We start from the raw sequence: 25,511 nt of genomic DNA, 5'->3' as shown, positions 1-25,511 counted from the left end.
CTCCCACGCACACTGTCCCCCTCCCCACAGCCCTCACTCCCACGCACACTGTCCCCCTCCCCACAGCCCTCACTCCCACGCACACTGTCCCCCTGCCCACAGCCCTCACTCCCACGCACACTGTCCCCCCTGCCCACAGCCCTCACTCCCACGCACACTGTCCCCCCTCCCCACAGCCCTCACTCCCACGCACACTGTCCCCCCCTGTCCACAGCCCTCACTCCCACGCACACTGTCCCCCCCCCAACCCTCACTCCCAGGCAGCCCTTCCCTGCTGACAGAATTAAGAGGCAATCAGGAGATAATCAAAAGTGGCTCCAACTTTGGGCAATAAATAGCTCCCAGATGCTCAATAAACCCCCAACCGCAGGCGAATGGGTGCTCGACAGCATCAGGGGAGACATCTACTCTTTGTTGAGATAGAAGCAAAGTCAATTATTGCAATTAAACTCTATAAAGATGGCTTGGATTTAATCAAATGAAAACTTTCAATTTCAGGAGTTAGAAGGGAAGAAGTTAAGGGGGAGGTGAGGTGGGGAGAAGACAGCTGACAGCACTAGCTGGAGCCCAGTCAGGGTGCAGAGAGGTAAGACGCAAACATCCATGTGCTGTGGCTCAGCTGCCATGCTGCCATGCCATCGCAATCCCAGGCACATTTGACCCTGTCTGGCATGGCTGCCTCCACCTCTGGGAGAACCTAGGCTACCACACAGCTGCTTTGACAGGAAATTGGCTCCAGGTTTTTTCACTTGTGTGAAAGGCTTGATGGAGAGGATGAAACAGAGAAAGCCAACAAAGGGGGCGTGGCTTAAGGCGAAGGCACAGTGCAGAGTAGCTGTCGGGGACAGAGAGAAGAAAAGGCCTGTTCAAGACACCAAAGAGAAGAAAACCTGTGAAGAACATCCAAGGCCACTGCCAGACAAGCTCTAAGACAGCTCCAGTCCCTCAGACCTGTTATCAGCTCACTGGGCTGAGATGGGACCAGGAGAGGCACTCTCACAAGTGCTAAGCATGCTGCGCAACCTCAGCACCCTCTCTGGGCATTTCCCATCAAACTGTAAGATTATGTAACAATCTCACCCTTAGCACAATATCTGCCCTCCGATGAGCACAAGCATCAGTTGATTAAAGCTGCCTGTATGTCCTCAGCTACAATTCAGCCAAACTTATAAAGTCTTAATTTGGGATGCTCAGCTATGGACAAGTGAAAAAGCAGTCTATAAAACCCCACGACAACAGCTGTGGTGCACACCAGTTCTCTCTGTGTCACCCAGGCACACCATCTTTCCATGTGTCACCAGGGCACATCATCTCTCCCTGTGTCACCTAGGCATACCATCTCTCCCTGTGTCACCCGGGCACACCATCTATCTCTCCCCGTGTCACCAGGGCACACCAGCTCTCCCTGTGTCACCAGGGCACACCATCTATCTCTCCCTGTGTCACCCGGGCACACCAGCTCTCCCTGTGTCACCCAGGAACACCAGCTCTCCCTGTGTCACCAGGGCACAACAGCTCTCCCTGTGTCACCCGGGCACACCAGCTCTCCCTGTGTCACCAGGGCACAACAGTTCTCCCTGTGTCACCCGGGCACACCATCTATCTCTCCCTGTGTCACCCGGGCACACCAGCTCTCCCTGTGTCACCAGGGCACAACAGTTCTCCCTGTGTCACCAGGGCACACCAGCTCTCCCTGTGTCACCCAGGCACACCAGCTCTCCCTGTGTCACCAGGGCACACCATCTATCTCTCCCTGTGTCACCCGGGCACACCAGCTCTCCCTGTGTCACCCGGGCATACCAGCTCTCCCCGTGTCACCAGGGCACACCAGCTCTCCCTGTGTCACCAGGGCACAACAGTTCTCCCTGTGTCACCCGGGCACACCATCTATCTCTCCCTGTGTCACCCGGGCACACCAGCTCTCCCTGTGTCACCAGGGCACAACAGTTCTCCCTGTGTCACCAGGGCACACCAGCTCTCCCTGTGTCACCCAGGCACACCAGCTCTCCCTGTGTCACCAGGGCACACCATCTATCTCTCCCTGTGTCACCCGGGCACACCAGCTCTCCCTGTGTCACCCGGGCATACCAGCTCTCCCCGTGTCACCAGGGCACACCAGCTCTCCCTGTGTCACCCGGGCATACCAGCTCTCCCTGTCACCAGGGCACACCAGCTCTCCCTGTGTCACCCAGGCACACAAGCTCTCCCTGTGTCACCTGGGCATACCAGCTCTCCCTGTCACCAGGGCACACCAGCTCTCCCTGTGTCACCCAGGCACACCAGCTCTCCCTGTGTCACCCAGGCACACCAGCTCTCCCTGTGTCACCAGGGCACACTAGCTCTCCCTGTTGTCACCCAGGCATACTAGCTCTCCCTATGTCACCCAGGGAGGAGCAGAGCTTGGGAAGAGTAAGGGTGTCTGCACTGGCTCCCTCAGGGAGGTTCTGTAGACTCTGACGGAGAGAAGCAGGGCTGAGGTGATGGGGGCTGGAGGGAGAGGATGAGTGCAGCTGGTCTGAATTAGGCTCCCCCTACACGACAAGGAGTGGGGAGCTTTCTAAGCTGCTTGTTGAGTCACCACCAGGAAGAGCCTGGGTTTTCAGGAAACTGGCCTAGGATGGCAAGCGCCCAGGCAGTGGGCTGGAGGAAAGCCTTCCGAGCTAGCGTGGGCTCCATCTGCACGGATCAATCAGAGCAAAAAGCACAGGTTATTACCGCAGAGAAATGCAAGGTTTCAGGACCCCTGAAATTGAGAGTGAAGGAGAACGACTCCCTGATGGTTTTGTATCAAAAATTAAACAGGAAACATGCTCTGAGTATTTCATCACCCCCATGCCCCCACCCTTGCCTCTGAGGCAGAGTGTCAACATGCACTGCTTATGCTTTCAGAAGCAGAGTGGAAATGCACATTGCTTATGGTTTAGCCTTGGTTTTTGTTAGGCTTTGTCTCCCTCCCCCCACTAGAGATGCAGCCTCTCCATCACCACCCAAGGATATAATAACCAGATTTTAAATTATTTATTCCAGAGGCTCATTCCTGCCTGCTTCCCTGTGAGCCCCCAGGGATGTGTGTGCCGCCATCTATTCATGAGGAGCACAGGCCCTGAGCACTATGGGAAGAGTTTCATCACTGGGGTGACAGATGGCAGAACCGAAACCCCCGCCACCCCACCAAGTCATCCTTCCGTGCTGAGGCCCAGCCAAGGCCTGGGAGAAGCTCAACCTGCAGTGGCTTGGCCCTCAGGTGTAGCTGCAGAGTTTTAGAGGTAGGTGTGGCTCCATACCTCTTTTTCTTTTCTTTTTCTTTTTTTTATTTTTTATTTATTTATTTATTTATTTTTTTTGAGACAGGGTTTCTCTGTGTAACCTTGGCTGTCCTGGACCTGCTTTGTAGACCAGGCTGGCCTCGAACTCACAGCAATCCACCTGCTTCTGCCTCCCGAGTGCTGGGATTATAGGCGTATGCCACCATGCCCGGCTTTTTTTAAAAAAAATTTATTTTCTTTTTAAAAAATAATTTGAACATTTTAAAAAAGTTTTATTTATTATATATACAATGTTCAGCCTGCATGTATACCTGCAGCCCAGAATAGGGCACCAGGCATCATCATAGATGGTTGTGAGAGCCATGCCCCACCTCTTTTTCTCACCCTATTTCAAGGGGCAGGATTTGGGTGACCATAGGACTTCATGCCCAGCCTCAAAAAAGGGCAGTTGTCACAAGGAGGCAGAGGCAGTGAAGATGCTGTCCCACGGGAACTTCGTACGCCCTGGGACATGGCCAGGCAGCTGGGGAGAGGCGTGGGACGGTGGGTCTATAGGAGAGGAAGGGTTGGGAGCCATCCAGCCTGCTCTGTGGCACACAACTACAGGACAAAGGCCAGCCCAGCGGGGAAAGCTGACGGGTCCTGGGAGCGTGGACACCAACGCATTCCAGAGGAAGGTGAGTTAGATGGTAGAAAGTTTCCTCTGATTAACAGGGTCTCTCAAAGGTGGCCTTGCTGCACACCCTAGGCCTGCAGGGTAAAAGTGCTTCTGGCGGGGACCAGTGCTTTCTCGTCTCTGAGCACAGCTATCCTGTGAATGAGTCCTATGGAAACAAAGGTCACCATGAGGCTGAACGGCTTCCTTCTTCCTGCCCTATCTGGGACCATGGTGGTCTGGTCTGGCTTCTCATTCAGTTTAGTCTAAGCAAACAAAGCTGAGCAGGGAAGCCTGTCCCTTGGGGAAGGAAGCTCACACGTTAACCTACAGTGTGCGTTGGGTGATGCTCTCAGACAACCCCACTCCAACTGTGTTGTGCCACTGCAGGGTTTCCTGGTCTCCCAGAAGGCTCTCGCAGTTCAGATCCCAGGGTGATTGGTTGGTGAGAGCTCTGCTGAAATGCGGACAGTCCAGCACAGTGTGCAGGAGATGCTGGGACAATAGACTCACACCAGATGCCTCAAGGAGCAGTGCTTTTCAGAGACAAATGCTGAGATACCATTCCGGAGCACATGGGCTGGCGGAGAGGCAGTGCGGAGGCTAGTCTCTGGGAAATACAAGTAAGATGTTCAAGGCCAAGAAGGAGGCAATGGCCACTCCCTGTGCCTGCCACATAGCCCGCCAGGCCAGAAATGCATGAGGTGAGCCACTGACACGCAATGCAAGTGGAGAGCCCTTCTGAGATGGGGTTTGTTCTAAGCACACGGAGCCTTGACATCTAGGAAACAGTTTTGTCAAGTAGCATCTCAAACTGAAGGATGTCTGGCCACACTAGGAAACGGTGGCAGCAGGCAAGGGGACCATGGCTCACTAACTGTCAGAAAGCACTAAGTGTTAGACCAGCACTTAGATGAAAGGCCTGGGGAGAGGATGGCTAACCATTCAACTAGCTCCTCTGAGAGTTGCGGTTACTTGGCAACTTAGATTCTCAAGTGTCTTAGTGGCCAGGAGACGTCTTAGAGAGCCGGGCTCGGGGCACTGGAGCCAAGCAGAGCCTAGAGAGACAGCACTCTGCTGAGGTCAGGCCCACCCCTCAGGAAATCCAGGATGCACTGTGGAAATGCATCTCTGCTGTGCTGGCCCTGTCAGTTAAAGGCCTGTTGCCCCGCTCCATGCAATCTCTCCCAGAGTCTGAAGCAAATGTCAACACTGGCCATGGGTCAAAGTGGCTTCACCATGTAATTTCCAGCCCAGAATGGGACTGACTAGTGTTTACTCTCCAACCCCACTCATGCTGGCCCTGCAATTACTGCAAACCTCCCCAGAGAACAGGTGTCAGAGGTACAGCTCTCTCCCAGAAAGCAGCTTCCCTGGCTTCTGTGACGAGACCTTCAAACATGCTGATGTGGCACTTCTCAGCATAGAGAAAGAAGCCATGATGTCAGGCAAAAGATTTCAAATTGGAAAGGACTTTTAGACACTGTCCAGATTGCATTAGCTCAGGCGGAAGGGGGCTGGCCAGAGCCACTGATGACACCTTCTCGCTGCTGTGCTGAGGTCGGGGGCACCTCAAGCCTGGCTCTTGACAGCTGACTGGGAGCTGCAGGTAGTCTATGGATATGGTTAGTTAGGCTCTCAGAGTGTTTTTAAAAAATACTGTACTAGCTGGGTGTGGTGGCGCACGCCTTTAATCCCAGCACTTGGGAGGCAGAGGCAGGCGGACTGCTGTGAGTTCGAGGCCAGCCTGGTCTACAAAGCAAGTCCAGGATAGCCAGGGCTACAGACAAACTTTGTCTCAAAGGGGGAAAAAAAGGGCTAGAGAGATGGCTCAGAGGTTAAGAGCACTACCTGCTCTTCCACAGGACCTGAGTTCAATTCCCAGCAACCACAGGGTGGCTCACAACCATCTATGATGAGGTTTGGTGCCCTCTTCTGGCCTCCAGGTACAAAGCAGTCACATACAATAAATAAATAAATCTTAAAGAAAAAAGAAAAAAAAAAGGAAAATTTTGCTTTTTAACAAAAATTGAATGGTCTGACTGGCTTTTGTGGTGGGTTAATTTGATGCTGTGGGCTGCTGCTCTCGTCATGTCTACAGTCCAGTCGTCCTGGCTGTGCAGCTGTTCTGATGGACAGGTGTATTCCACACATGCTCCTTCCCAGGCTGTCAACCGGCCCGCTGCCCTCTTGCTCCCTCTCCTCTTCTGAGTTCCATGGCAGATTTGCTGCCACGGGGTCCAGCTCACACTCGGATCAGCCAAACAGCATCTGCACCCAGCATCCACATGTAGGAAGCACTGAGTGAACTGGGCATACAGGGGGTGCTGAGATGCTCAGTCCTGCTTAGATAATGTCTGCAGTGTGCACGCTCCCTGAGGAGCCACGCTTCATCTTCCCTACCTCCAAATGAGGAGTCACGATGGACAGAGCCCAGAGCCCCACCCAGGTGACGTGCAGCTCCTGGCATCACTTCTCATGAAGCTGCTGTCTACTGTATGAGCGCCTCTTCCCTGGCAGCCATCCCACCTCCCACAGAACTGAGCAGTGCAGGCCCTGGGGAGGCTGAGGCCTGGCTAGAATTGCTCTGTCTCTCAGCCAGCAGGTACTGGGTGTCTTTGGACAAGTCTCACCTTTTAGACCCGCATCTTCTTAGATGCAAAGTTAAGGAAATGATGTGCATGGGACGAAAGTAGGGGCAGATCAGCGAGACCATGTTTGCTAGCCTTCAGTGAAGAGAGTTACAGGTGCTCAGTCAACAGCAGCCATTTTCTCCCTTCCTGACCCTCCTCAGCTTCCAGCTGTCCACTGACTTCCCCTGAGATGCCAGGAGCTACAATATACCCAGTCACCAAGTCCTGTGAGCACATCACATCTGCCCAGGACATCTCTCAGTCCCCATAGCTGCTGCCCTGGCTCCTTGCCTAGCCGCCTGCAGACCTCGCGTGGGGTAGGTGCGCTTTCTGTGGGGCCCCGACTCCTCAGTTCCCTCTGATCCAGAAGCTCAGATGAGTCCTCCTTAACTCATCTTTTGGGTAGCCAACTGAACGCACAGGACACTGCCTAACACTGCATCCTGGGTTTGATCCCCAACAACTCAAAAGACAACAGGCAAACACCGTGTAAGACCGGGGTCATGGGGCTGGAGAGATGGCTCAGTGTTTAAGAGCACCGACTGCTCTTCCAGAGGTCCTGAGTTCAATTCCCAGCAACCACATGGTGGCTCACAACCATCTATAATGTGATCTGATGTGCACTGTATACATAATAAATAAACAAATCTTTAAAAAAAAAAAGACTGGAGTCACTTGTTGCCCCTCCCCCCCCTGCCCCCGCTAGACCGCCCCTAATTTGTCAGATACTGTGTACACTGACTCTGCAGTAGGCCCCTACCTCCCATGGTTTGGATCTCTGCAATTCCTTAAGCAACACCAAACAGAGGCTGATGTCTCAGCAGACAGTCAGCATTAGTCCTGAGCACCTTAGCCTGGGGCCTACAGGACAGGAAATGGAGGCGCAATAGGATCTGAAGGCCTAGCCCAGTACGGGCTGAGGGAGAATGAGAGAGGAGCAGATGGCCAGCCTGCAGCAGCTCATGTCAGACCCTGGCCCACAGCCTCCCTGTTGCTGTCGCTTTGCTGGGTGGAGGGCTACGCTTTTTTGCAGCTGTGAAGCACCAGGAAGGCAGGGCTCGGCACGGCCCTGGGCCCTGGTTGTTCCGGTGCTCACTCACCCTGCTTGGTACTGGCTGCTTACACTCTTGCAAGGCACACGCAGCCCATCGCAGGGGACCAATGACTCTTACAGTGCAACTGCTTGGGGTTGGGTGTTTCCCTGGCTGTGCAGTACTGTGCCTAGAACTTTGTGTAACGGATATGAATTAAAGCAACGTGGGTTTTAATGAGCCCTTTCTACATCATGTGAAAAATATCACATAAGATCATGTCTAGGTACTAAACCTTAGGGGACTTGCTAGTTATACTTTTTTTTAATCATGCAAAGAAATGCCCCATTATTTCTTATGTTTGCTTCTAAGTCTCATTTTATGACAAATAATGCCTTAACTATAATGATTCAATTAAAAAAACAAAACAAAACAGCACTTACTGTTTCAAAGGAATAGGAAATCTCCAAAGAGGCCTTTAATTTCAAAGGAATCGCCAACAGTTTTTAAGAGGTGAGTGTCACTGCTGTCCTGTCTGGAGCCTGCTGTGACTCTCTTCAGCCTTTTTCTGTGTATGACAGACTGTGGCATGGAGAGCAGTTGTACTGTGGACACATGCAGTGTCATTTAATGTGTTATTTAGCATATTTTATATAACAATATGAGAGACAGACAGAGAGGCAGACTCCCCTCACCCCACTGTACTAGGCGGGGCGATCCTCAATGTGCGCCTGGTGAGGACTGTTTAAAATAGCCGCCGCCAGCCTTTCTGAGTCCTTGTCAGTCAGAGTCCCTGTCCTCTTAGACCTGCTGAACTGGCTGAAAAGTGGGTGTAAGCCACTGTCCCCTGGGTCTGGGTTGACACACTCCTCCCTGGTGGCCTCAGCAGGAAGCTAAGCTGCGTGCTGCCCCTTGTTCTGTAGGACCCTGCTGCTTCCTTTGGCCCTGCCCACTATACCCACAGCATAGCCTCCAGCTGGGAGCCCTCGCAAGGAGGGAATGCTTTACCCTGCGAGACAGTCGTTACAATTCAAAGTCGAATAGGAACCCCAATGGCCCTTCCCACCACCACAGCCTGACCAATAAAACAGGGTCAGCTGGGAGACGGGGCTATGCGCTCATCTGGCTGGAGCCTCCATGTCTTTGCTGGGGGGAGGAGCTGCAGGAGGGTCATGTAGAGCCTCCTAGGAAGACGTGCACTTGAGCCTGGAGGACTCTGCCTTGAGGACCTGTCCCCCGAATTTGGATATAGTGCTACGTGATGCTTTCAGCAAGCAAGCCATGCTAACACTGTGCAACTGTAGGCCAGGAAGCCCCACTCAGCTCTTTGCTGACTCCCCAGCTATGTGTGGAGATGACTGGAAAGACAGCCTCTTACAACAATGTGCCCGTCAGCAGAGCCTACAAGCCTCTTACAACAATGTGCCCATCAGCAGAGCCTACAAGCCTCTTACAACAATGTGCCCATCAGCAGAGCCTACAAGCCCTGGGTGGTTTTGACAGAGAACACTTTCAGTGCCAATCTTTGTTTCAGCACATTTGTTCAAGGTCCCTGACTTCCTGGTTTGCTACGGATTCTCCACACTTTACTTTTTACAGCGAGGCTGCATGTCTAAGTGGTTTCTTCATGGTCCTGTCAATGGCCTATGCTCACAGTGTGGCCTGGATCAGGAAAAAAGTTCTAATGCATACAACGAGGCGCTGGCCACTGAAGGTGCGCCCTGCTCTACTCTCTGAGAAGGCTGCTCCAGGCCTCTCACTGGTGGGACCCACATACTCGCTGGATCGAGGACCCTACGTCTCTCCTCACCAGCTCTATCTTAACATTCATCGTCAGAACTGTCATGCTGGGGACTGGGGGAAGGAGGTACCGACTTGACTCCCTCTCTGTTCCCTTGAGCTGAGGTCTCCTCCTCAGCCTAGGAGGGGGCCCTGCTGTGGCATGAGCTGCAGGGCTCTTTCCATGCAGCAGCACTGGATATGATTACTGTGACAGAAGAAAAGATGCTTTCTAGAACAGACATGTAGAAGCTGACATGCTATGACCGTAGGGGAGAAACTGAGGCACGCCTTCTGATCTACAGGAACTTGCTAAGACAGGCACTGGAAGGGCCACAGTTTACAGTGTGAGGACTACAAGTTCTGATACCGGAAGTGCCCAGTGTGCTGAGGCAGGGCCCCGGAAGTGCCCAGTGTGCTGAGGCAGGGCCCCGGAAGACAAAGGCTTCCTTGCCCAGCTGTATGCAGACGCGGGGATTCCCAGGGTCCCTTCTCCACTGACGGCACACAGAGGGCAGGAGCCCACCCTTGCCTCTCATCCTGCCTGGAAAGTTCCTTCCTTGGGGTGGGTCGAGGCTAGCATTGAGAAAAGTGCTGTGGGGAGCTGCAAATATTCTGGCCCACATGTCCTCTCTCGTTGCTTCCGCCCATCTCCCCGAGCGTGAGTGCGTGCAAGTGTGCTCACTCTCATTCAGTGTGAAAGTGGAGCTCCGGGATGGTGCCAGGGATCTTCCTGGGAACTCTTCCACATCATTCTCAGGAACAATGTCTCTCGATCAAACTCAGAGGTCTCTGGAGGATTGCCCGGCACCTCCACTTTCAGACGGGAACCACAGGTGAGTCTCCACACCCACTTAGCGCTTACATCGAGTCTGGACTGCAGTCTCCTGCCTTGCCTGGCGAGCACCCAGCCCTCACCCAGCCCCCCCTTTCCCTTCTTGTGAGGTGTAAGGAAGGCGGGGCACTCTGAGGATGCGTCCTCTCAGGCTTTTGCTGTATCTGCGCCCCAGGCAGCCAGTCACACGCCATGCAGGCTTCTCAGAGCGCGCGCTCTCCTCCCTCCAGAGTGCGCCCTCTGCACTCTGGCACGGCTGCTTCTTCCTAGCAGCCCATTTCCACGCTTTAAAGGATATAGAATGTGTGTTTTAAGTGTTGCTGTTTATAGTCCATGTGAGTGCCGGACACTACACATTTTGGCTTCTTTCCAATAGGTAAGAATATTTAGTTTTGAGTATTTAAGAGGCAGTGAGTTTACAAACTTCCTGCTTCTCTCGGATTCTAGTGCTGGGTGAAAGTTGTTATGTGTCTACTAAAATACACGACTTTGCAACATTGTACAAAGGTCTTTAGGGTCTCTCTTACTAATGTGAATAAAGACTTCTTTTTGTCATTTCATTTTGGAATCCACCCACTTCCACTTGTGTGGAGAGTCCTGCCAGTTACACGTAGAATGTCCCACAAAGGACCCATGACACTACTTAGAAGGTGGTGCCTAGAGGAAAGAAGTCAGAGCAATGGGGCAAGCCCTGGAAGGTGATCCTGGGCCCCATGACCGTCCTGTCCCTTCCCTCTGTTCTCTCCAGCTGGCTACAAGTGAACCATTTGCTCCATCATGTGTTCCCACCAGGAAGTGCTACCTCAAGACAGATCCAAAGGCAAGGCAGCCAAAAGACCACGGACACAAACATCTGAAGCCATGACCCTTAGCAGAGTGTGCTTCCCTGCAAGCTTACTGCGTCGGCTATTCTGTTATGTGATAGAAAGTTAATCCCAGCATGGTGCCGCTGTGTGTGTGTGTGTGTGTGTGTGTGTGTGTGTGTGTGTGTGTGTGTGTTTGAGATAGGGTTTCTCTGTGTAGCCTTGGCTGCCTTAGACTCACTTTGTAGACCAGGCTGGCCTTGAACTCACAGTGATCCACCTACCTCTGCCTCCCAAGGGCTAGGATTCAAGGCAAGCACCACCACGCCTGGCTGGTGTTGCTCATTTTTAATCCCAGCACTCAGGAGGCAGACCTTTGTATGTTCAAGGCCAGCCTGGTCTACAAGGTTAGTTTCTGGCCAGCCAAGGCTATACAATGAAACCTTGTTTCAACAAAATGAAAGTAAAATAAATCTTAGGGGCTGGAGAGATGGCTCAGTGGTTAAGAGCATTGGCTACTCTTCCAGAGGTCCTGAGTTCAATTCCTAGTATTCACATGGCAGCTTATAGTTAGCTATAACCATAGCCCCGTGCGTGAGATCTATCATCTTCTGGAGTGTAGACATACATACAGACAAAATATCCATATTCATAAAATACATACATGAATCTTTTAAAAAGTAATGAAAAGTTGACAATACAAAAAGCTACATCAAGTATGTATGTATGTATGTATGTATGTATGTATGTATGTACACCACACATGAGCCTAGAGAAGGCTCTAGGATCTCTTGGACCTGGAGTTGCAGGCGGCTGCAGGCTACCACATGGTGCTGGCTGACCCCTTTCTCCAGCCCACGCTGTACTATTTTTACTGTTATGACTATAGCATAGGCTGTGGCCACAGTGAGGAAATTATGACCAGTGATTAAAGATTATAGTGGCTTTAGATTTGAGGGAAATCTTGTATTCACTTAACAAATTTGGGTGAGTTTCTTTCTCAGTACAAATGACTCTCAATTAGTAAGGGCTGCAGTCTACCTTGGTGGGCACAGCACCAGGAGCGTAAGTCAGCTGGTTACGTGCTCAGAAAACAGACAAGGGACAGGACATGGGAAGCCGGCTAGGAGGATGAACAAACTAACCCCCCTATAACTTGAGGCCTGTCTCCAGTCACCCAGTTCTTTTAACAAGGTTCCACCTCCTAACGGTTTTATGGCTCCAATCAGCTGGGGAATGTGAGGCCCAAGGCTGTTTCTGCCGGAGCCCCCTCCTGTCTCCAGGCTGCTGCCACATCTCCCCAGATCAGGGTACTTTTATGGTTCCCAGCTGCCCATGATGTCAGAGCAGGGAAGCACACAACTAGGCACTCAAGCACGTAAGAACTGTCAGACGGACACACTTACCACATGGCATGCATGTATGTTGGGGGGAGTCGTGGGCTGCTTACTGGGGTGCAGTTGTACGACCTCATGATTCTTTCCGCCAATAAAAAATTTCTAAACAAACTTGCCACCAGCAGGTCCTGTCGGAAAAGCTTTTGGAAGAGATCTGAGGGCAGATAAAAAATAACAAGGAATCTTCAGTGATTTGTGCCCAGCATTGGAAGCCAATCACACAAACTTTCTCCTATCAAAAATTATTACAGACAAGTTGAGACTGACACACTGGTAGTAGATACACATACATGCACATATTGGCCTACATATGAACAAATATCCAAATCCCAACCAATCTATAAGCAAACGACACACATGTTTTTATAGCAGGAATCGTAGTTTCAAAGACAAGGGCAGGGCCAACATTTATTCAGGAAGCCGAGCCCTGGCCTGCTGAGGTGAGAACAAGGCTGACATGGAGCTTGTTATCTGCCATGATGTAAGCATCTGAGCCTCCGTCCCGGTACCCACACGCCCACACCCAACCCTCCTTGGGGTCTGTGCTCCTCTTCCAGTTCCAGGCCCTGTGCGCTCTCTCATCAGAGGAGCCACTCATCCTGTTTGATTATGGAGTCTCACCCCGAGGGAGCACATTCCAGGCGATGGTGTCTGTGATGGCTGTGAAGATCCAGTTCAGCTCACCCAGGGGGGTTCTCCGGTCATTCAGCCGGCCTGGAATCCTAGACAAGATGGCATCTGCATTAGTGCCACCATGGCTACCAAAACAGGCAAGGGAATAGACGTGACAGACAGGGAAAGCCTCAGGCTTAAGGAAAGACAGAATGGGCTGTGGCCAGGAGCGCCTCCTAGAGTCCCTGACATTCCCACAGTTTCCACATGTCCCCTTCAAGGAGACTAGACACACGGGGGCTCACCCTCAGCCCTCTGCATGAAGGCACGCTGACAGTTTCCCTGTTGCCCTTGTGTGTATGGACTGAGCACAGCTGGCAACACATAGCTGCACAGCTCCACACACGCAGCACGAGCCAACCAGGCTCAAAGACATCTCGTGCTGCCAAGGGATCCACACCATTCGCAGTCTTCCCTCCCAACCGTGTCTGGGTTCCCTGCTGCAGAGGTGCTGAGGAGGAACACTCTACCCTGTGTGTACAGTCTACTTACCCTGCAGTCACTCAACCAGTCCTGAGGACGCAGACAGGCCCCGCACAGGGACTAGTGGTCCACAAAGGCCCTGTTACCAGTAAGAGTGGCAACCAGTGGAAAGGACAGCAAAGAAGCCAACACGCATGCATGTGTGGAGAGCCGGGCAGGGCAAAGGCTGCAGACACTCAGGGCAGAGCTTGGGGAGGGGGTGGACACTTCCACTATGGACAGGGAGGTGAAGCTGGGCTGTGCTGGGTGCTAGCCCAGGAGCAGAACTCTGCATCACAACAGGCAGAGCATCCATGCCTGTGGCAAGCATGTGTCCACTGGAGACCAGAGCGGTTCAAAGCCCTAAGGTTTGGCCAAGTTTCCTCCTGCTCTGCAGCAAGCTAAATTTTACCCACTAGGTAGCAAGTTTAATTATAACTGACTAGAAACTTTCTTCCTCCCAGAAGGAAACTGTTCACAGTGATTTGGTTGAGACTAGAGTGTGATGTGCTATTTATAAGGTGGAGCAGATTAATAGTTCCCATAATAGTCCCCACTTGATGGTACTGTCAGTAAGAAGAACAACTCAGACAAAGACTCAGGAGCAGAGGAGCAGCGGCTACAGCACAGCCAGTGAGCTCTTAGCCGCCACTCGTACCGTCTGGGTTAGAAACAAAACATTCCTTATACTCAGGAGGCTTAATGATAGGGCAGGAAAGTGTGTTTGTGTGGGGCGCGGCACAGACAATGGACAACAGTCATGTCAGGTGTATTTCCAAGGCTTGAAATGCTGCCACAGAGCCCAGTGCTGGCCATGTACGGGGGCCACCAAGTAGTCTACTACTAAGGAGAAAGAAGGTCCAGAGGGCACTCAGCATGGGGTGCTGCAGACTGGCTTGCCTTACTCTGAGCATAGGATTCTCCTTACCTGGAGAGGTGTGTCTGGTACTGGACCCACGGCCATCAGCTGTTTACACAGGACAGGGGGTATAGGAAATCATGGGAAAGCAGGGGCCCACTCTCCCTGGACTTCTCCCCACTGAGCTACGTGAGGGTGGGGCATCCCTTCAAAGAGACTGCAAAAGCACTGCCCAGCAAGGCTCTTTATCTGAGCTCTCACAGTTGCTCGATGAGTGTCAGAGAGACAGCAGGCCGAGCAGCATCTTCTCCAGTGTGTCTTGATTGCCTTCTACGAACACCAATTTCAAATATGGGCTGGCTCTCCCAACTACTCTAAGTGGCTCACTAAGGGCCACTGGACGCTGTCCCCTTAGGTAACCATTTGCTATAGAGAAAAAGTGGCTACCTCAGCCAAGGAGAACCCATAGGACAGTGCCAGGAGATGTCAGAAATTGCTGTGTTCTCGCTCCATGTGACAACACACACAGAACCCCTCGGACCACAACAGGACAAGGCCTTCTTTACTAGCGCTCCGGCAGAGTGGCTGGTTTGCTGACAGTCTACACTGAGCTCAGCCTGCAGTAGGACTAATACCATGGGACTTACAAACCCTCTTGCCTCAGGCTGGTCTTCCTGGTGCAGGGAGCCCTACCCTAGAACTGCCACTGTGGCTAGCCGTTGGCCTCAAAGCACACAGTACCTTGAAGAAGCTGGGAGCAAAGGTCAGACAGGCGAATCTGAATGAATGGTGTGCCATCCATTCCCAAATCAGCCAGCTCAGTAGCAAAGCATTATCTTCCAAGGAAATCTCAGACCTTCAGATTACACACAGCCCCAGGCAGTGCCAGGAGAGCCTACCTTTAGATGAGCAAAGGTAAGTGACTGCCAAGCGTCCACAGTGTGCACACTTCTTCCAACAAGAGGTCTGCTATGTCATTTCCTGACCCACAGCTAAGCAACAAGCATACACTTAAACACCCTGGGTCACAGCACTGAAGAGAAGGTTTGAAGAGACTGTGGCAGACTGCAGGGAAGGAGGTAGCATCCACACGGGGACCCTATACACTCTCGTCTTTTATCTCAGTGGGTAGCTTCCCGGCCATCTGCCAAGTCTTTTCCCCCTTAGAGACAGGGTCTCACCATGTAACCCTAGCTGTCCTGGGATTCACTTTGTAGACCAGACCAGGCTGGCCTTGAACTCCCAGTGATCCACCTTCCTTTGCCTGAGTGCTGGGATTAAAGGCACGTGCCACTACACCTGGCCTATCAGTTAATTCTAATCCACAAACACAGGATGTACTAAGGCAGAGTGTGGTTTTATTAAAACTGTGACGAGCCAGAAGTAGAGCATGTGACCAGAACAAGCAATGTGACTGAGTGAGTTGCAGAACTACCACAGAGAAATGGCTCCTGGCTGCTCAGTGGTTATTTGTGGACACTTCACTAGGGCAGTGTGTGCTTCATAATAAGCAAAGGAGTGAGTCAACACGGCACAGCCAAGATTACACAGCACACATGCAGAAGGACAACAGGAAGAGCCTCCCTGCGCAGTGGGACGGCCCTGCCTACTCTCTGAAGCGAGTATGTGAGACCCCACCCCACGTGAACCACAGGGAACAGCCGAGACTCCCATGTCTTTGCTCGGTTCTCTTCAGCCTCGAGTGGTACTAGCCCTAAGGAGACAGCGCCCTGGGGCTGCTGTCTAGTGCAGTGAACAGAGTTCTTGGGAGATGTGCAGGGCCTACATGAACCAACGAGACGGTCTGACCATGGTCTATTTCTTAAGCGGACAGTTACTAGTAAGAACCCATGTACCTCGAAGGTGCAGGCTCTGGGATGTGAGCAGAGACTGTTCTAGGCACTAAGAAGCAGCTAGCAATAATCCCTATCCTAGCCTCAGCCACTGAACAGCCACGGAGAGCAGAGCCTGTGCTGTCTGGGTTACTCAGTTACATGAAAACAAAAGAGCCCTCTCATGTGTGACAATCAGGACTAGAATCCCACAGCATCCTGAAAACCCCCTATCTTCCCTGAGACCACCATGAAAACATAGCCAAGGCATCTGCCCAACTATTGCAGATAGATGTGAAAACCTCGCATGCTGACTGACTGAGCAATGATGTGGCTGTGGCGCGTTTGCAGACAGGTCCTTGGGATGACAAAGGTGGAGGTGAGCCCACTCCTTGTCCTTTGGAGCTGTGGTCTCTGCCTGACAGAGAAGCTGGGAGCCCATCTGAAGGTCATAGGCTGCAGCAGGACCCAGAGGGACCGGGGAGCTAGATTGTCCAGGCTGAGAGCACACCCCACTGGGGAAGCATCTCTAGGCCCCCACAAAGTCCATTAACAAGCACAGGGGCTCTTTTAAAATTTAACTCCTCGGTGCTAACCAAGGACAAACTTTATGTGGAAAGTGATCACAGGATTGAAAGATGAGAAGCCAAACTCTAGTCCCAGCTGTGCTGTGGCTGGGCAACTTCTGCATCCTGTGTCTCGGCTCTGAGTCACGAACACTAACCTTATGTGCGACACGGGACTAAAATAACCGGGTCACACTTGCACAGCATATGCAGTGGCAGCCACATACCTCCTTGGCAGGGGCAAGCCGCCTCCTCAGCTCTCCCTCCCGCTGTTGCTGCCGGCACAAGGGCTTATTCCCATCTCGTTCCCATCTTCCCACAGACACTGTGCTCCCCTGCAGCTTGGTGTCCTGCCAGGACTCATCTTCCCTGACTTCAGCACCCAGGCTATCACTCACTGCTGACCACCTGCTGCCATCCAGTGACCGCTTCTGCGTGTCTTCACTGCCATCTGTGCGATGACCTCAGCGTGGGGTAGTTCTGGAATGGCCATCTGACACTTCCCTCTTGGGCCACTCTCTCCTCACCCTGCTGCGCCCCATCACGACCTCTGCACTCAGCAAGACTGTCCACTCCTCTATTCCTGAGCCATCCTTCTCCTCCTAGCTGACAGACAGATCATCCAACCCTCAGCGAGGAGACAGTTCTAAGTATGTTTCCAACATCTGGATGTCTGGATGACTTCTGCCTCCTTTGGTCTCTTCTGGCCCTGTGGGTTCATTCCTATGATGGTCCTGCCAACCTGCCTCACTGGCATGAGCCTTTCCTGCCTATTCCTCACATACGGGCTGCACCAAGTCAGCCTCTAGTAGAACTCTACAGTCTCCTGGGCCCTGATACTCACTGTGGGAAGAGCACGCTCAGACTGGGCCTGGGCCATGACAGGGCTGTACCAAGTGGTGAGTGACTGTGAGGATGAGCAGGGCGGAAGTCAGGGGTGGGCTCGGCCCAAACTCCCCTGTGGTGCTGGGCCAGCTGTCTGCCCTCACTGAGGTTTGCTTTTCTTCAATACCAAGCTTCACAGCTAGCGTCACCTGGCCACTGACTGGGTCTGCTGCCATGTGTGCTGCTGCACAAGCCACCTCCCAGAAAGGTATTCTCTACACTCTCACTTAGGCTGGGACTGGAGGCAAGGGTGTCCTTGACCTTGGGGAGAAGTGGTTAACAACTGGACATAGCCTGGCCCACCATCTGCCTCACAAGGTCCTAAGGACCAAGAGTAAGCGGACCTGGGCTGTAGGAGGTAAGACTCACAGCAAGCTGATGAGCCCAAGTCTTTCTGGTCTTAGGGGAAAAAAAGACCAGCCAAGACCTCACAACATGAGAGCTCCCCTGTGCTGCCACAGTGCTCCTCCTCCTTCTAGAAAAACCACAGTTCAGTCAACAGCAAAACAAGTTCCCCTGCTGCTCCTGACTCTGACTATGTCACTGATCTCTGGTTGTAGCCCTCACCACTGGCCCGTCTGCCCCTGGAAAACCAAACCACAGCACCCCTTTCTTGCCCTGCTGTCTGAGATTCTGGCTGAATCTGGGAATGCCACCCTGACCCCACAAAGTTCTGAACACACTTAACACTGGACTACCAACTGGTGCAGATCACTGAACCCCTGCCTCTCACAGGCCTGTCGTATTCTTATTTTTCTTTACAACTTGAGTTCAGCAGGGGCTTGGCAGCAGCACTGTCCCCAGGCCTAGTGAATGCAGCTCGAATCTCCTGTAAGAATCTGCTTCTACCTGCAGGGAAGGCTGTCCCCGTGCAGGGCCCTCTAATTCACACTAGCAGCTGAGAATGCTGTAGATGTCTCTAATGTCTTTTCTGCAGGGACTTTCCCTGTGGCTGGAGAAGAGTGGGCCAAGAATTGCCCAACTCTGCCTGGTCACGCTCCCCAGGGGAACAGCCTGGCCTCTGAAGGGCAGAATAAAGACCTGTCTATGCACTCAAACAGAAAATTCCCTGAAGGCCTCAAAACTATCAATAACTGACCATGGTGATGGCTGAGCTCATACAGTCTGTTGCCAGTCTCCATCCACTCTTCCTCTGAAGCCTGACGTCACATCACAGTGCCGGAAGCACCAGAGTTGGCCTCCATTTGTTTGCTTATGCTATCCATGTTCCTTCTTGGTTAGCGTGCCTGGGTCCTCTGGGGCCGGTTCCCACTCACTGTAGGAGCAGCGCCATCTATCCTGTGTGGCACAAGATGCCCTGACATGACGGCTCAGTGAAGCTTCTGTTTAAGCCTGCAGATCTCTGCCACACATCCAGCTCTGAACGGCTTGGGCATTCCTCGAAGCCCTTGCTTGTGTTCTTTTTATTATTCACCACCGCTCCTCTATGCTAATTTTCTGTGTAACTAGATAATAAATTCCTATAGGCAATGACTTTCTTTCCTCGATATGGATCAATCTCCTTATAGTTTTTGGCAGAGTGCTAGCACACTGCATAATCTCAGCAGCCCACACACCTGAGTCATGGGCCTTCTTGAAAGCAGAGGCAGCTCCCGCTCATGCCTAAGACTCAAGACTCAGGGTTAGGGTTGGCAGCGCCCAGTGGCTGGGACAGGGAAGCAGTCAGGGAAGGAACTCTCCTACGCTGTGTCCTGGCGTCTGTCTCCGCACTCTCCTGCTGAGCAAGCTGGAAGAACGAGATGCTGGACATCCCAAGAGGGGGCGCTGCAGAGACCAAGTGCAAGCACAAGAGATCCCAGCTTCCTACTTGCTTCCTGGGACCACCTGTGATAATCAACTGCAACTGTCAACCTGCCGCACAACCACTCACCGAGCTGTAGTGAGGACTTGACTGTCTAGCTCAGGTTGGCCTGTGGACAAGTTTGTGTGTGTGTGTGTGTGTGGGGGGGGAACTGTCTCTCCTGAAAGTGGGTGGTGCCATTCCCTGAATTTGGATCCCAGCCTGTCTGTATAAAGGAGAGGGTGAGCTTAGCGTCGATATGCACGTGCTCTCTCTGCTCTTGACTGGATGTGACTAGCTGCTTCCAGTGCCTGCTGCCTTGACTTCCCTGCTATGAGGAGCTGCAATTTGTAATTGAGACATAAAATAAACCCTTTCTTCCCTCTGTTGCTTCAGTCAGTGTATTTTATCCCAGCAACAGAAATGACCACAGACAAGCAACCACTGTGGGCGCTAACTCCTACATTCCCCACCTGCACTTTCTCATTTCACCATCACATTATCACCCACAGGGATCCCTGGACACTCAGGCCTGACCAGAATGCCCTCCTGACTTTGTGATTTAAGGGCAGCTCCAGTCTGTAACCTCTCCAAATACCTTCTCCTAGCACCTCCTCTGTCTTCCAGGGCCTGCTGACCTCTGTGTTGTCCCACAGAAAGTTGCTGGTGTCTCTGTGCCTTAACAACACTGCGCAGGCTAGCCCCATGCTTGGCACAAATGCACCATGCTCGTCTGGCCATGTGTGCCTGGTTGTCAATGCCAGGGTCACTACTGAATGATCCCAGTGATCTGTGTGCATAAAGGTGCAGCACAAGCCGCCCGCTCCCAGGAAGAATGCACCATCACACTAGACCACGCGTGTTCACACAAGCTAAGGACAGAGGAAGGCGGTCATAAAATGGTGCAATCACACCACCTCAAATCCACTAGAAACACTGGGGCACATCTGTTTGGCTGTCTCGGTATGCACAGCAGCAAACAATCTGTAACACACTGAGACACTGTGGAAGGGCATGAGGCATCCTTGTCTCAAATGCCCAGAGACATAGAAAATAGCTTGACAGATCTACACCTCAGCACTAACAGCCACAGACACAGAAAACAGCCTGACAGATCTACACCTCAGCACTAACAGTCGCAGACACAGCCTGACAGATCTACACCTCAGCACTAACAGTCGCAGACACAGCCTGACAGATCTACACCTCAGCACTAACAGCCACAGACACAGAAAGCAGCCTGACAGATCTACACCTCAGCACTAACAGCCGCAGACACAGAAAACAGCCTGACAGATCTACACCTCAGCACTAACAGCCACAGACACAGAAAACAGCCTGACAGATCTACACCTCAGCATTAACAGTCGCAGACACAGCCTGACAGATCTACACCTCAGCACTAACAGTCGCAGACACAGCCTGACAGATCTACACCTCAGCACTAACAGCCACAGACACAGAAAGCAGCCTGACAGATCTACACCTCAGCACTAACAGCCGCAGACACAGAAAACAGCCTGACAGATCTACACCTCAGCACTAACAGCCGCAGACACAGAAAGCAGCCTGACAGATCTACACCTCAGCACTAACAATGAGTATCTTGGCAGGGCAGAGATTATGGCTGTTCTTAAAAATCCTTTTTGCTTATCTGTGTTTCGTGATATAGCCGCTAAAAACATAGTCTTTACATAACCACCACCACCACAACAACAAACCAAACAAACAAAAAAACCCATTTTTCTCCCATAAAAGAGCCAGTTTCTAAGAAAGGAAGTTTCTTTTGCAAATATGTAAGTGGATTAAGTCTATTAGGGTACGGCATATCTTTACTTTTCAAATGACCATGGCTAGCATGACTGTGTGGAGAACATTGTGGATTCTCTTACTAAAAATGACTCATTTTTTGGAAATGCTGACAAAGGCCACAGGAGGTGAATGCAGCAATTGTCTTTGAAAACAATTCTGAAAAGCAGGGTCAGCGCATAACGGCTGGACCCTCAGTCCTGAGATGCACACAGGGCCCCGTCAAGAGCTGCACTGAAGCTGGACACGGGCCGCACACACACTTCCTCCTAATGACTACAGGCTATGGGGCAGAGTGCTGAGGCCTGGAGCTAATCTGCTGGACAGTGGGTATTTATGAGACTTACAAATACTTTTCGTAAGTTAACACTCTCCTAAGCCAAATCAGACCACAAACCACATGCCTTGCTGTCCCTTCCCACCACCCAATCATGTTTTACATCACCCGAACATCTCAGACACATGCACGCACTGCACCTCTTCATACGTACCAAGTGGTCATGAACCTGTGGCCTACACTGTGACCTATGGACAGTCTCAGGAGTGTGATCCCAAGGCTGTACTGGCACTGCCCCTCCCTGCTAAACACACAGACACTCAGAAGCTGTTCCCACGGTGCTCCATTGAGTCAGGCCACGAACAGTGCACAGGCCTTGGGGGTTATGGCTCCCATTTCCCTAATGGTTGACGATAGCTGATGATTCAAATTATTCTTCTTGGAGAGTAAGCAAAAAGGCTATGCATGTGCCACGGGGACCTGGCAGTTAGCTTTCAGCTGTAACACACAGACACAGACACACAGACACAGACACAGACAGACAGACAGACAGATAGACACACACACACACACACACAGACACAGACAGACAGACAGACAGACAGACAGACACACACACACACACACACACACACACATACACGGAGACAGCAGCTCCCCAGTCCGTCCCACCTGCCTCTTCACAAAGGTCTCACTCTAAAGAACTCATTTAAAACCTAATTATCCTGCAAGTACCAGCGTATGGGGTTGCAGGGCTTCGACTAACTCAGCCCACAGCAACCAGGCCAGGGAGCGCTAGAGGCATAGAAGAGGATGCCTACAAAAATGCCCACATGCACACACCAGGGTAAAATTGTCAAAAGTCAAGAGGAGAAACCTTAAAACAGTGAAAGAAAATATACAAGGGAAGACCACATTTAGTATAGGTCAGAGAGACACCTCCTCCTCTCCCAAAATACAATCACTCAGTCACAAAACAAGCATGGTGGTGGTGCAATGGACATTTTGGTTTCTTTGTAAACTCAGCTATGTACATAAATATGTCTTTGCTTGTGTGTTTTTGTTGTTGTTCTTTTTGGGAGTTTTTGAGACAGGGTTTCTCTGTGTAGCCCTGGCTCTCCCGGACTCACCTTGTAGACCAGGCTGGCCTTGAACTCACAGCAGTCTGCCTGTCTCTGCCTCCTGAGTGCTGGGATTAAAGGCGTGCACTACCACGCCCAGCTAAATATGTTTTTGTTTTAATCCCAAACGTGGGGTTTTAGTTTGTCCACATCTGATAACTGTCTTGTATGGGGCGTGGTCCTTGCCAGCTGGCACAGCCTGCCTCCTGTGGACTGAGAGGGGCGTGGTCTCGGATCTGAGGAAGATACACAGGGGAGCTGAGAGAGAGAGAGAGAGAGAGAGAGAGAGAGAGAGGGGCATGCTGTGGTGGCATGAAGTGTGTGGCAGTCTGGAAAGACTATAGACCAGTGTGGTGGACAGAGAGAAATGCTTCAACATGGTGGCTCGAAGGAGACTGCCTGCTGTGTTTGCTACTGACAGAGATTGGTACTACTCCAAAAGAACCCAACTGACCCTGGACAGCGGGCGAAGTGAAGCGGTCTGCACCCTGTCTCCCCACTAACATTCATTCTCATACCCAGGGTTGGATGGCTGGTGGAAGGGGAGCCCCAGCACCCCCAAATAAAATAGAAACAAGCACCAACAGCAAAGCACCAGGACAAAAGTAGCCCTCACATGACGGATGCAGGAAGATGGCATCATTACTAGGAGAGCACTACGAAGCACAGCGAGCACCTCTAGTGACAATTGTGGAATTTTGGTTTCTTTAAAAAACGCAGAAATATTATAAGAATATGTTTTTGTTTTAATCCCAGGTGTGGGACTATGGGGCTGCTTCACAGCAGCTGACTATAACTTGTCTCCTGCTCTAGCAGAGGCGTGGTTCTGCCGGCTGCATACAGTTTCTGCTATGACATGATGTTCGGAATTCTGGGAACTCTGCAGAGGGAACATAAGGCTAGGGCCCGGGAGGTGGGGCGGGTCAGTGGTTGGTGGTTGTTGCTGGCGGTTTGCTAAGTAGCCGTGCGCAAAGAAGAAATAACGACAAGAAGAAATTAGGTGTCCTGATGGCGAAGGGCAGACTCGCCCCCACGGAGCCCGGCGCAGCTAGCCAGCAGGAAGAGGTCCAATAATAATGTCGCCCCTTTCCTACCCTGACTTGATTCAGGGATCTCTTTCCTTTCCTCTCTTACCTAGTGTTAGGGGGTTGAAAGGGTGAAGGAAAGGGGTGGAGAAGGATGGAAGGAAGAAGAACCCACAAAGTAGCACACCCAGGCCACAAATACTTAAGTAAATAAGGCTGGGACAGCAGAAGGCAGGGTAGTTAGCAGTGCTTGACAGGAGAGAATGCCCAACAGAAAGAGGAGAACAAGCTACAAAGTATGCTCGAGGTTAGTTTTTAAAATTAAAAAGAGGCATACTGCTGAGCATGGTGGCGCACGCCTTTAATCCCAGCACTTGGGAGGCAGAGGCAGGTGGATCTATGTGAGTTTAAGGCCAGCCCGGTCTACAGAATGAATTGTAGGACAGGCAGGGACATGAAGAGAGGCACTGTTTCAAAACAAACACCACACAACAGAAAAGTACACTGTGTCCGTGGGCAGGACAACTGTATATCAGAACAACGACTCCCCAGTCCAAATTACAGCAGGTTTAAACCAGAATGGATTCTAAAATGCTAAAATTTTTATGAAATACTTGGAGCTTCACTAGCTAAAACCATTTGAAAAAACAAGCCTTATAAGAGGGTTATATTGGCCAACATAGGAGTACAGATAGAAGGTCAGACACAGACTAACAGGGTGGGGTGGCGTTTCGTCTCCATAGATCACCTGTCCAAGGTGCCACATGGCCAGGGGCACGTGCAGCCTTTGTCCGTGCTGTTGCTGTAATAATAGCTGTGGGTCCTGCTATTAAGGCTGAAGTCTGGTGTTTCTGGGTAGCCTCCCTCTCGGCCTGATCCTCTATGGAGAGTCACATAGCTCTCAGGGAGATGACAAGCCCAACCCTTTCCTGATAAGAAACCCATTCAACAAGCACCTGGGGACTCCTGGGGATAGCCACCATGTGCTCCTGAGATGTCTTGGTGTCTTGGCTTTCTACCAATGGTCGCTGGTTGTACCTGGAGTTCTTCCCCCACCCACAGGGCGACTAAGCACTGCTCTCCCCTTCTTAGGACAGGGCTGTTTTATTACATGTAGATCAAGGCCCTGGTACCTCCAGCCTCAGCAAACCAAATGTACCGTGTTCACCCTCAAAAACCCGCCCACCTCCTTGAAGGCTGCGGCAAGCTTTTGGACTTCTGTCATCTATGGCTGTGTCTTGGGGAGCCACTGAAGCCCAACCCTCACAGTAAGCTCAGTGCTGGCCTGACTTGTGTCCCATCGGGGCTGTGTCTCACCAGACCTGCTTTTGCCTGCACCCAGGCCATTAATACAGCAGCTTTCCTTTGAAGGATTGCTTTGAAGACCAAAACACAAGCTACAGACACAGCTCTGACTACTGACATCCAAAATACATAAGGGCTCTTGAAGAAGAGAAACACAAGACTTGAGTACACACCAGCGATCCATGAAGGTGTCCCAGCACACACAGTCAGTTAAAGTTCAAACCACGACACCGCACATGTGCCCTCTGTAAGCGCTGACCCCAAGAGTGGACACAGACCCAGAATGGCAGCACATTCACAAGCCTGCAAGGATGGCCCACCATGATGAAAAACGCTAGGCAACTTCTCCTCTAGCACTAAATGCACACCTACGACATGGCCAGCCGGTCCCCACCCTGGCATTTGCACACTATTTCCACACCTGACCACAGATGGCTGACTGTACAGCATAACAACCAAGCCACCACCAGCAGGTGAAGCAAGCCGACAGATCAGGAT

At 51.7% G+C, this 25,511-nt stretch overlaps 1 protein-coding gene across 1 annotated transcript in view; it reads right to left on the bottom strand.

Moving 5' to 3' along the window:
* Positions 1–25,511, bottom strand: part of RPTOR (regulatory associated protein of MTOR complex 1) — a 303,099-nt gene that overhangs the window by 103,062 nt on the left and 174,526 nt on the right. Inside the window, exons 8-9 of the mRNA XM_084751163.1 lie at positions 13,021–13,121; positions 12,409–12,553 (exon numbers count right to left, since the gene is read on the bottom strand). Coding sequence (XP_084607289.1) covers positions 12,409–12,553; positions 13,021–13,121 — 246 coding nt within the window. The remainder of the gene's footprint in view (positions 1–12,408; positions 12,554–13,020; positions 13,122–25,511) is intronic.

The sequence above is a fragment of the Acomys minous genome, assembly GCF_964271855.1.
Source record: "Acomys minous genome assembly, chromosome: 12".
Classification (NCBI taxonomy): Eukaryota; Metazoa; Chordata; class Mammalia; order Rodentia; family Muridae; genus Acomys; species Acomys minous.
Note: the sequence above shows the minus strand (reverse complement) of the source record. Positions and strands in the feature narration are given on the sequence as shown.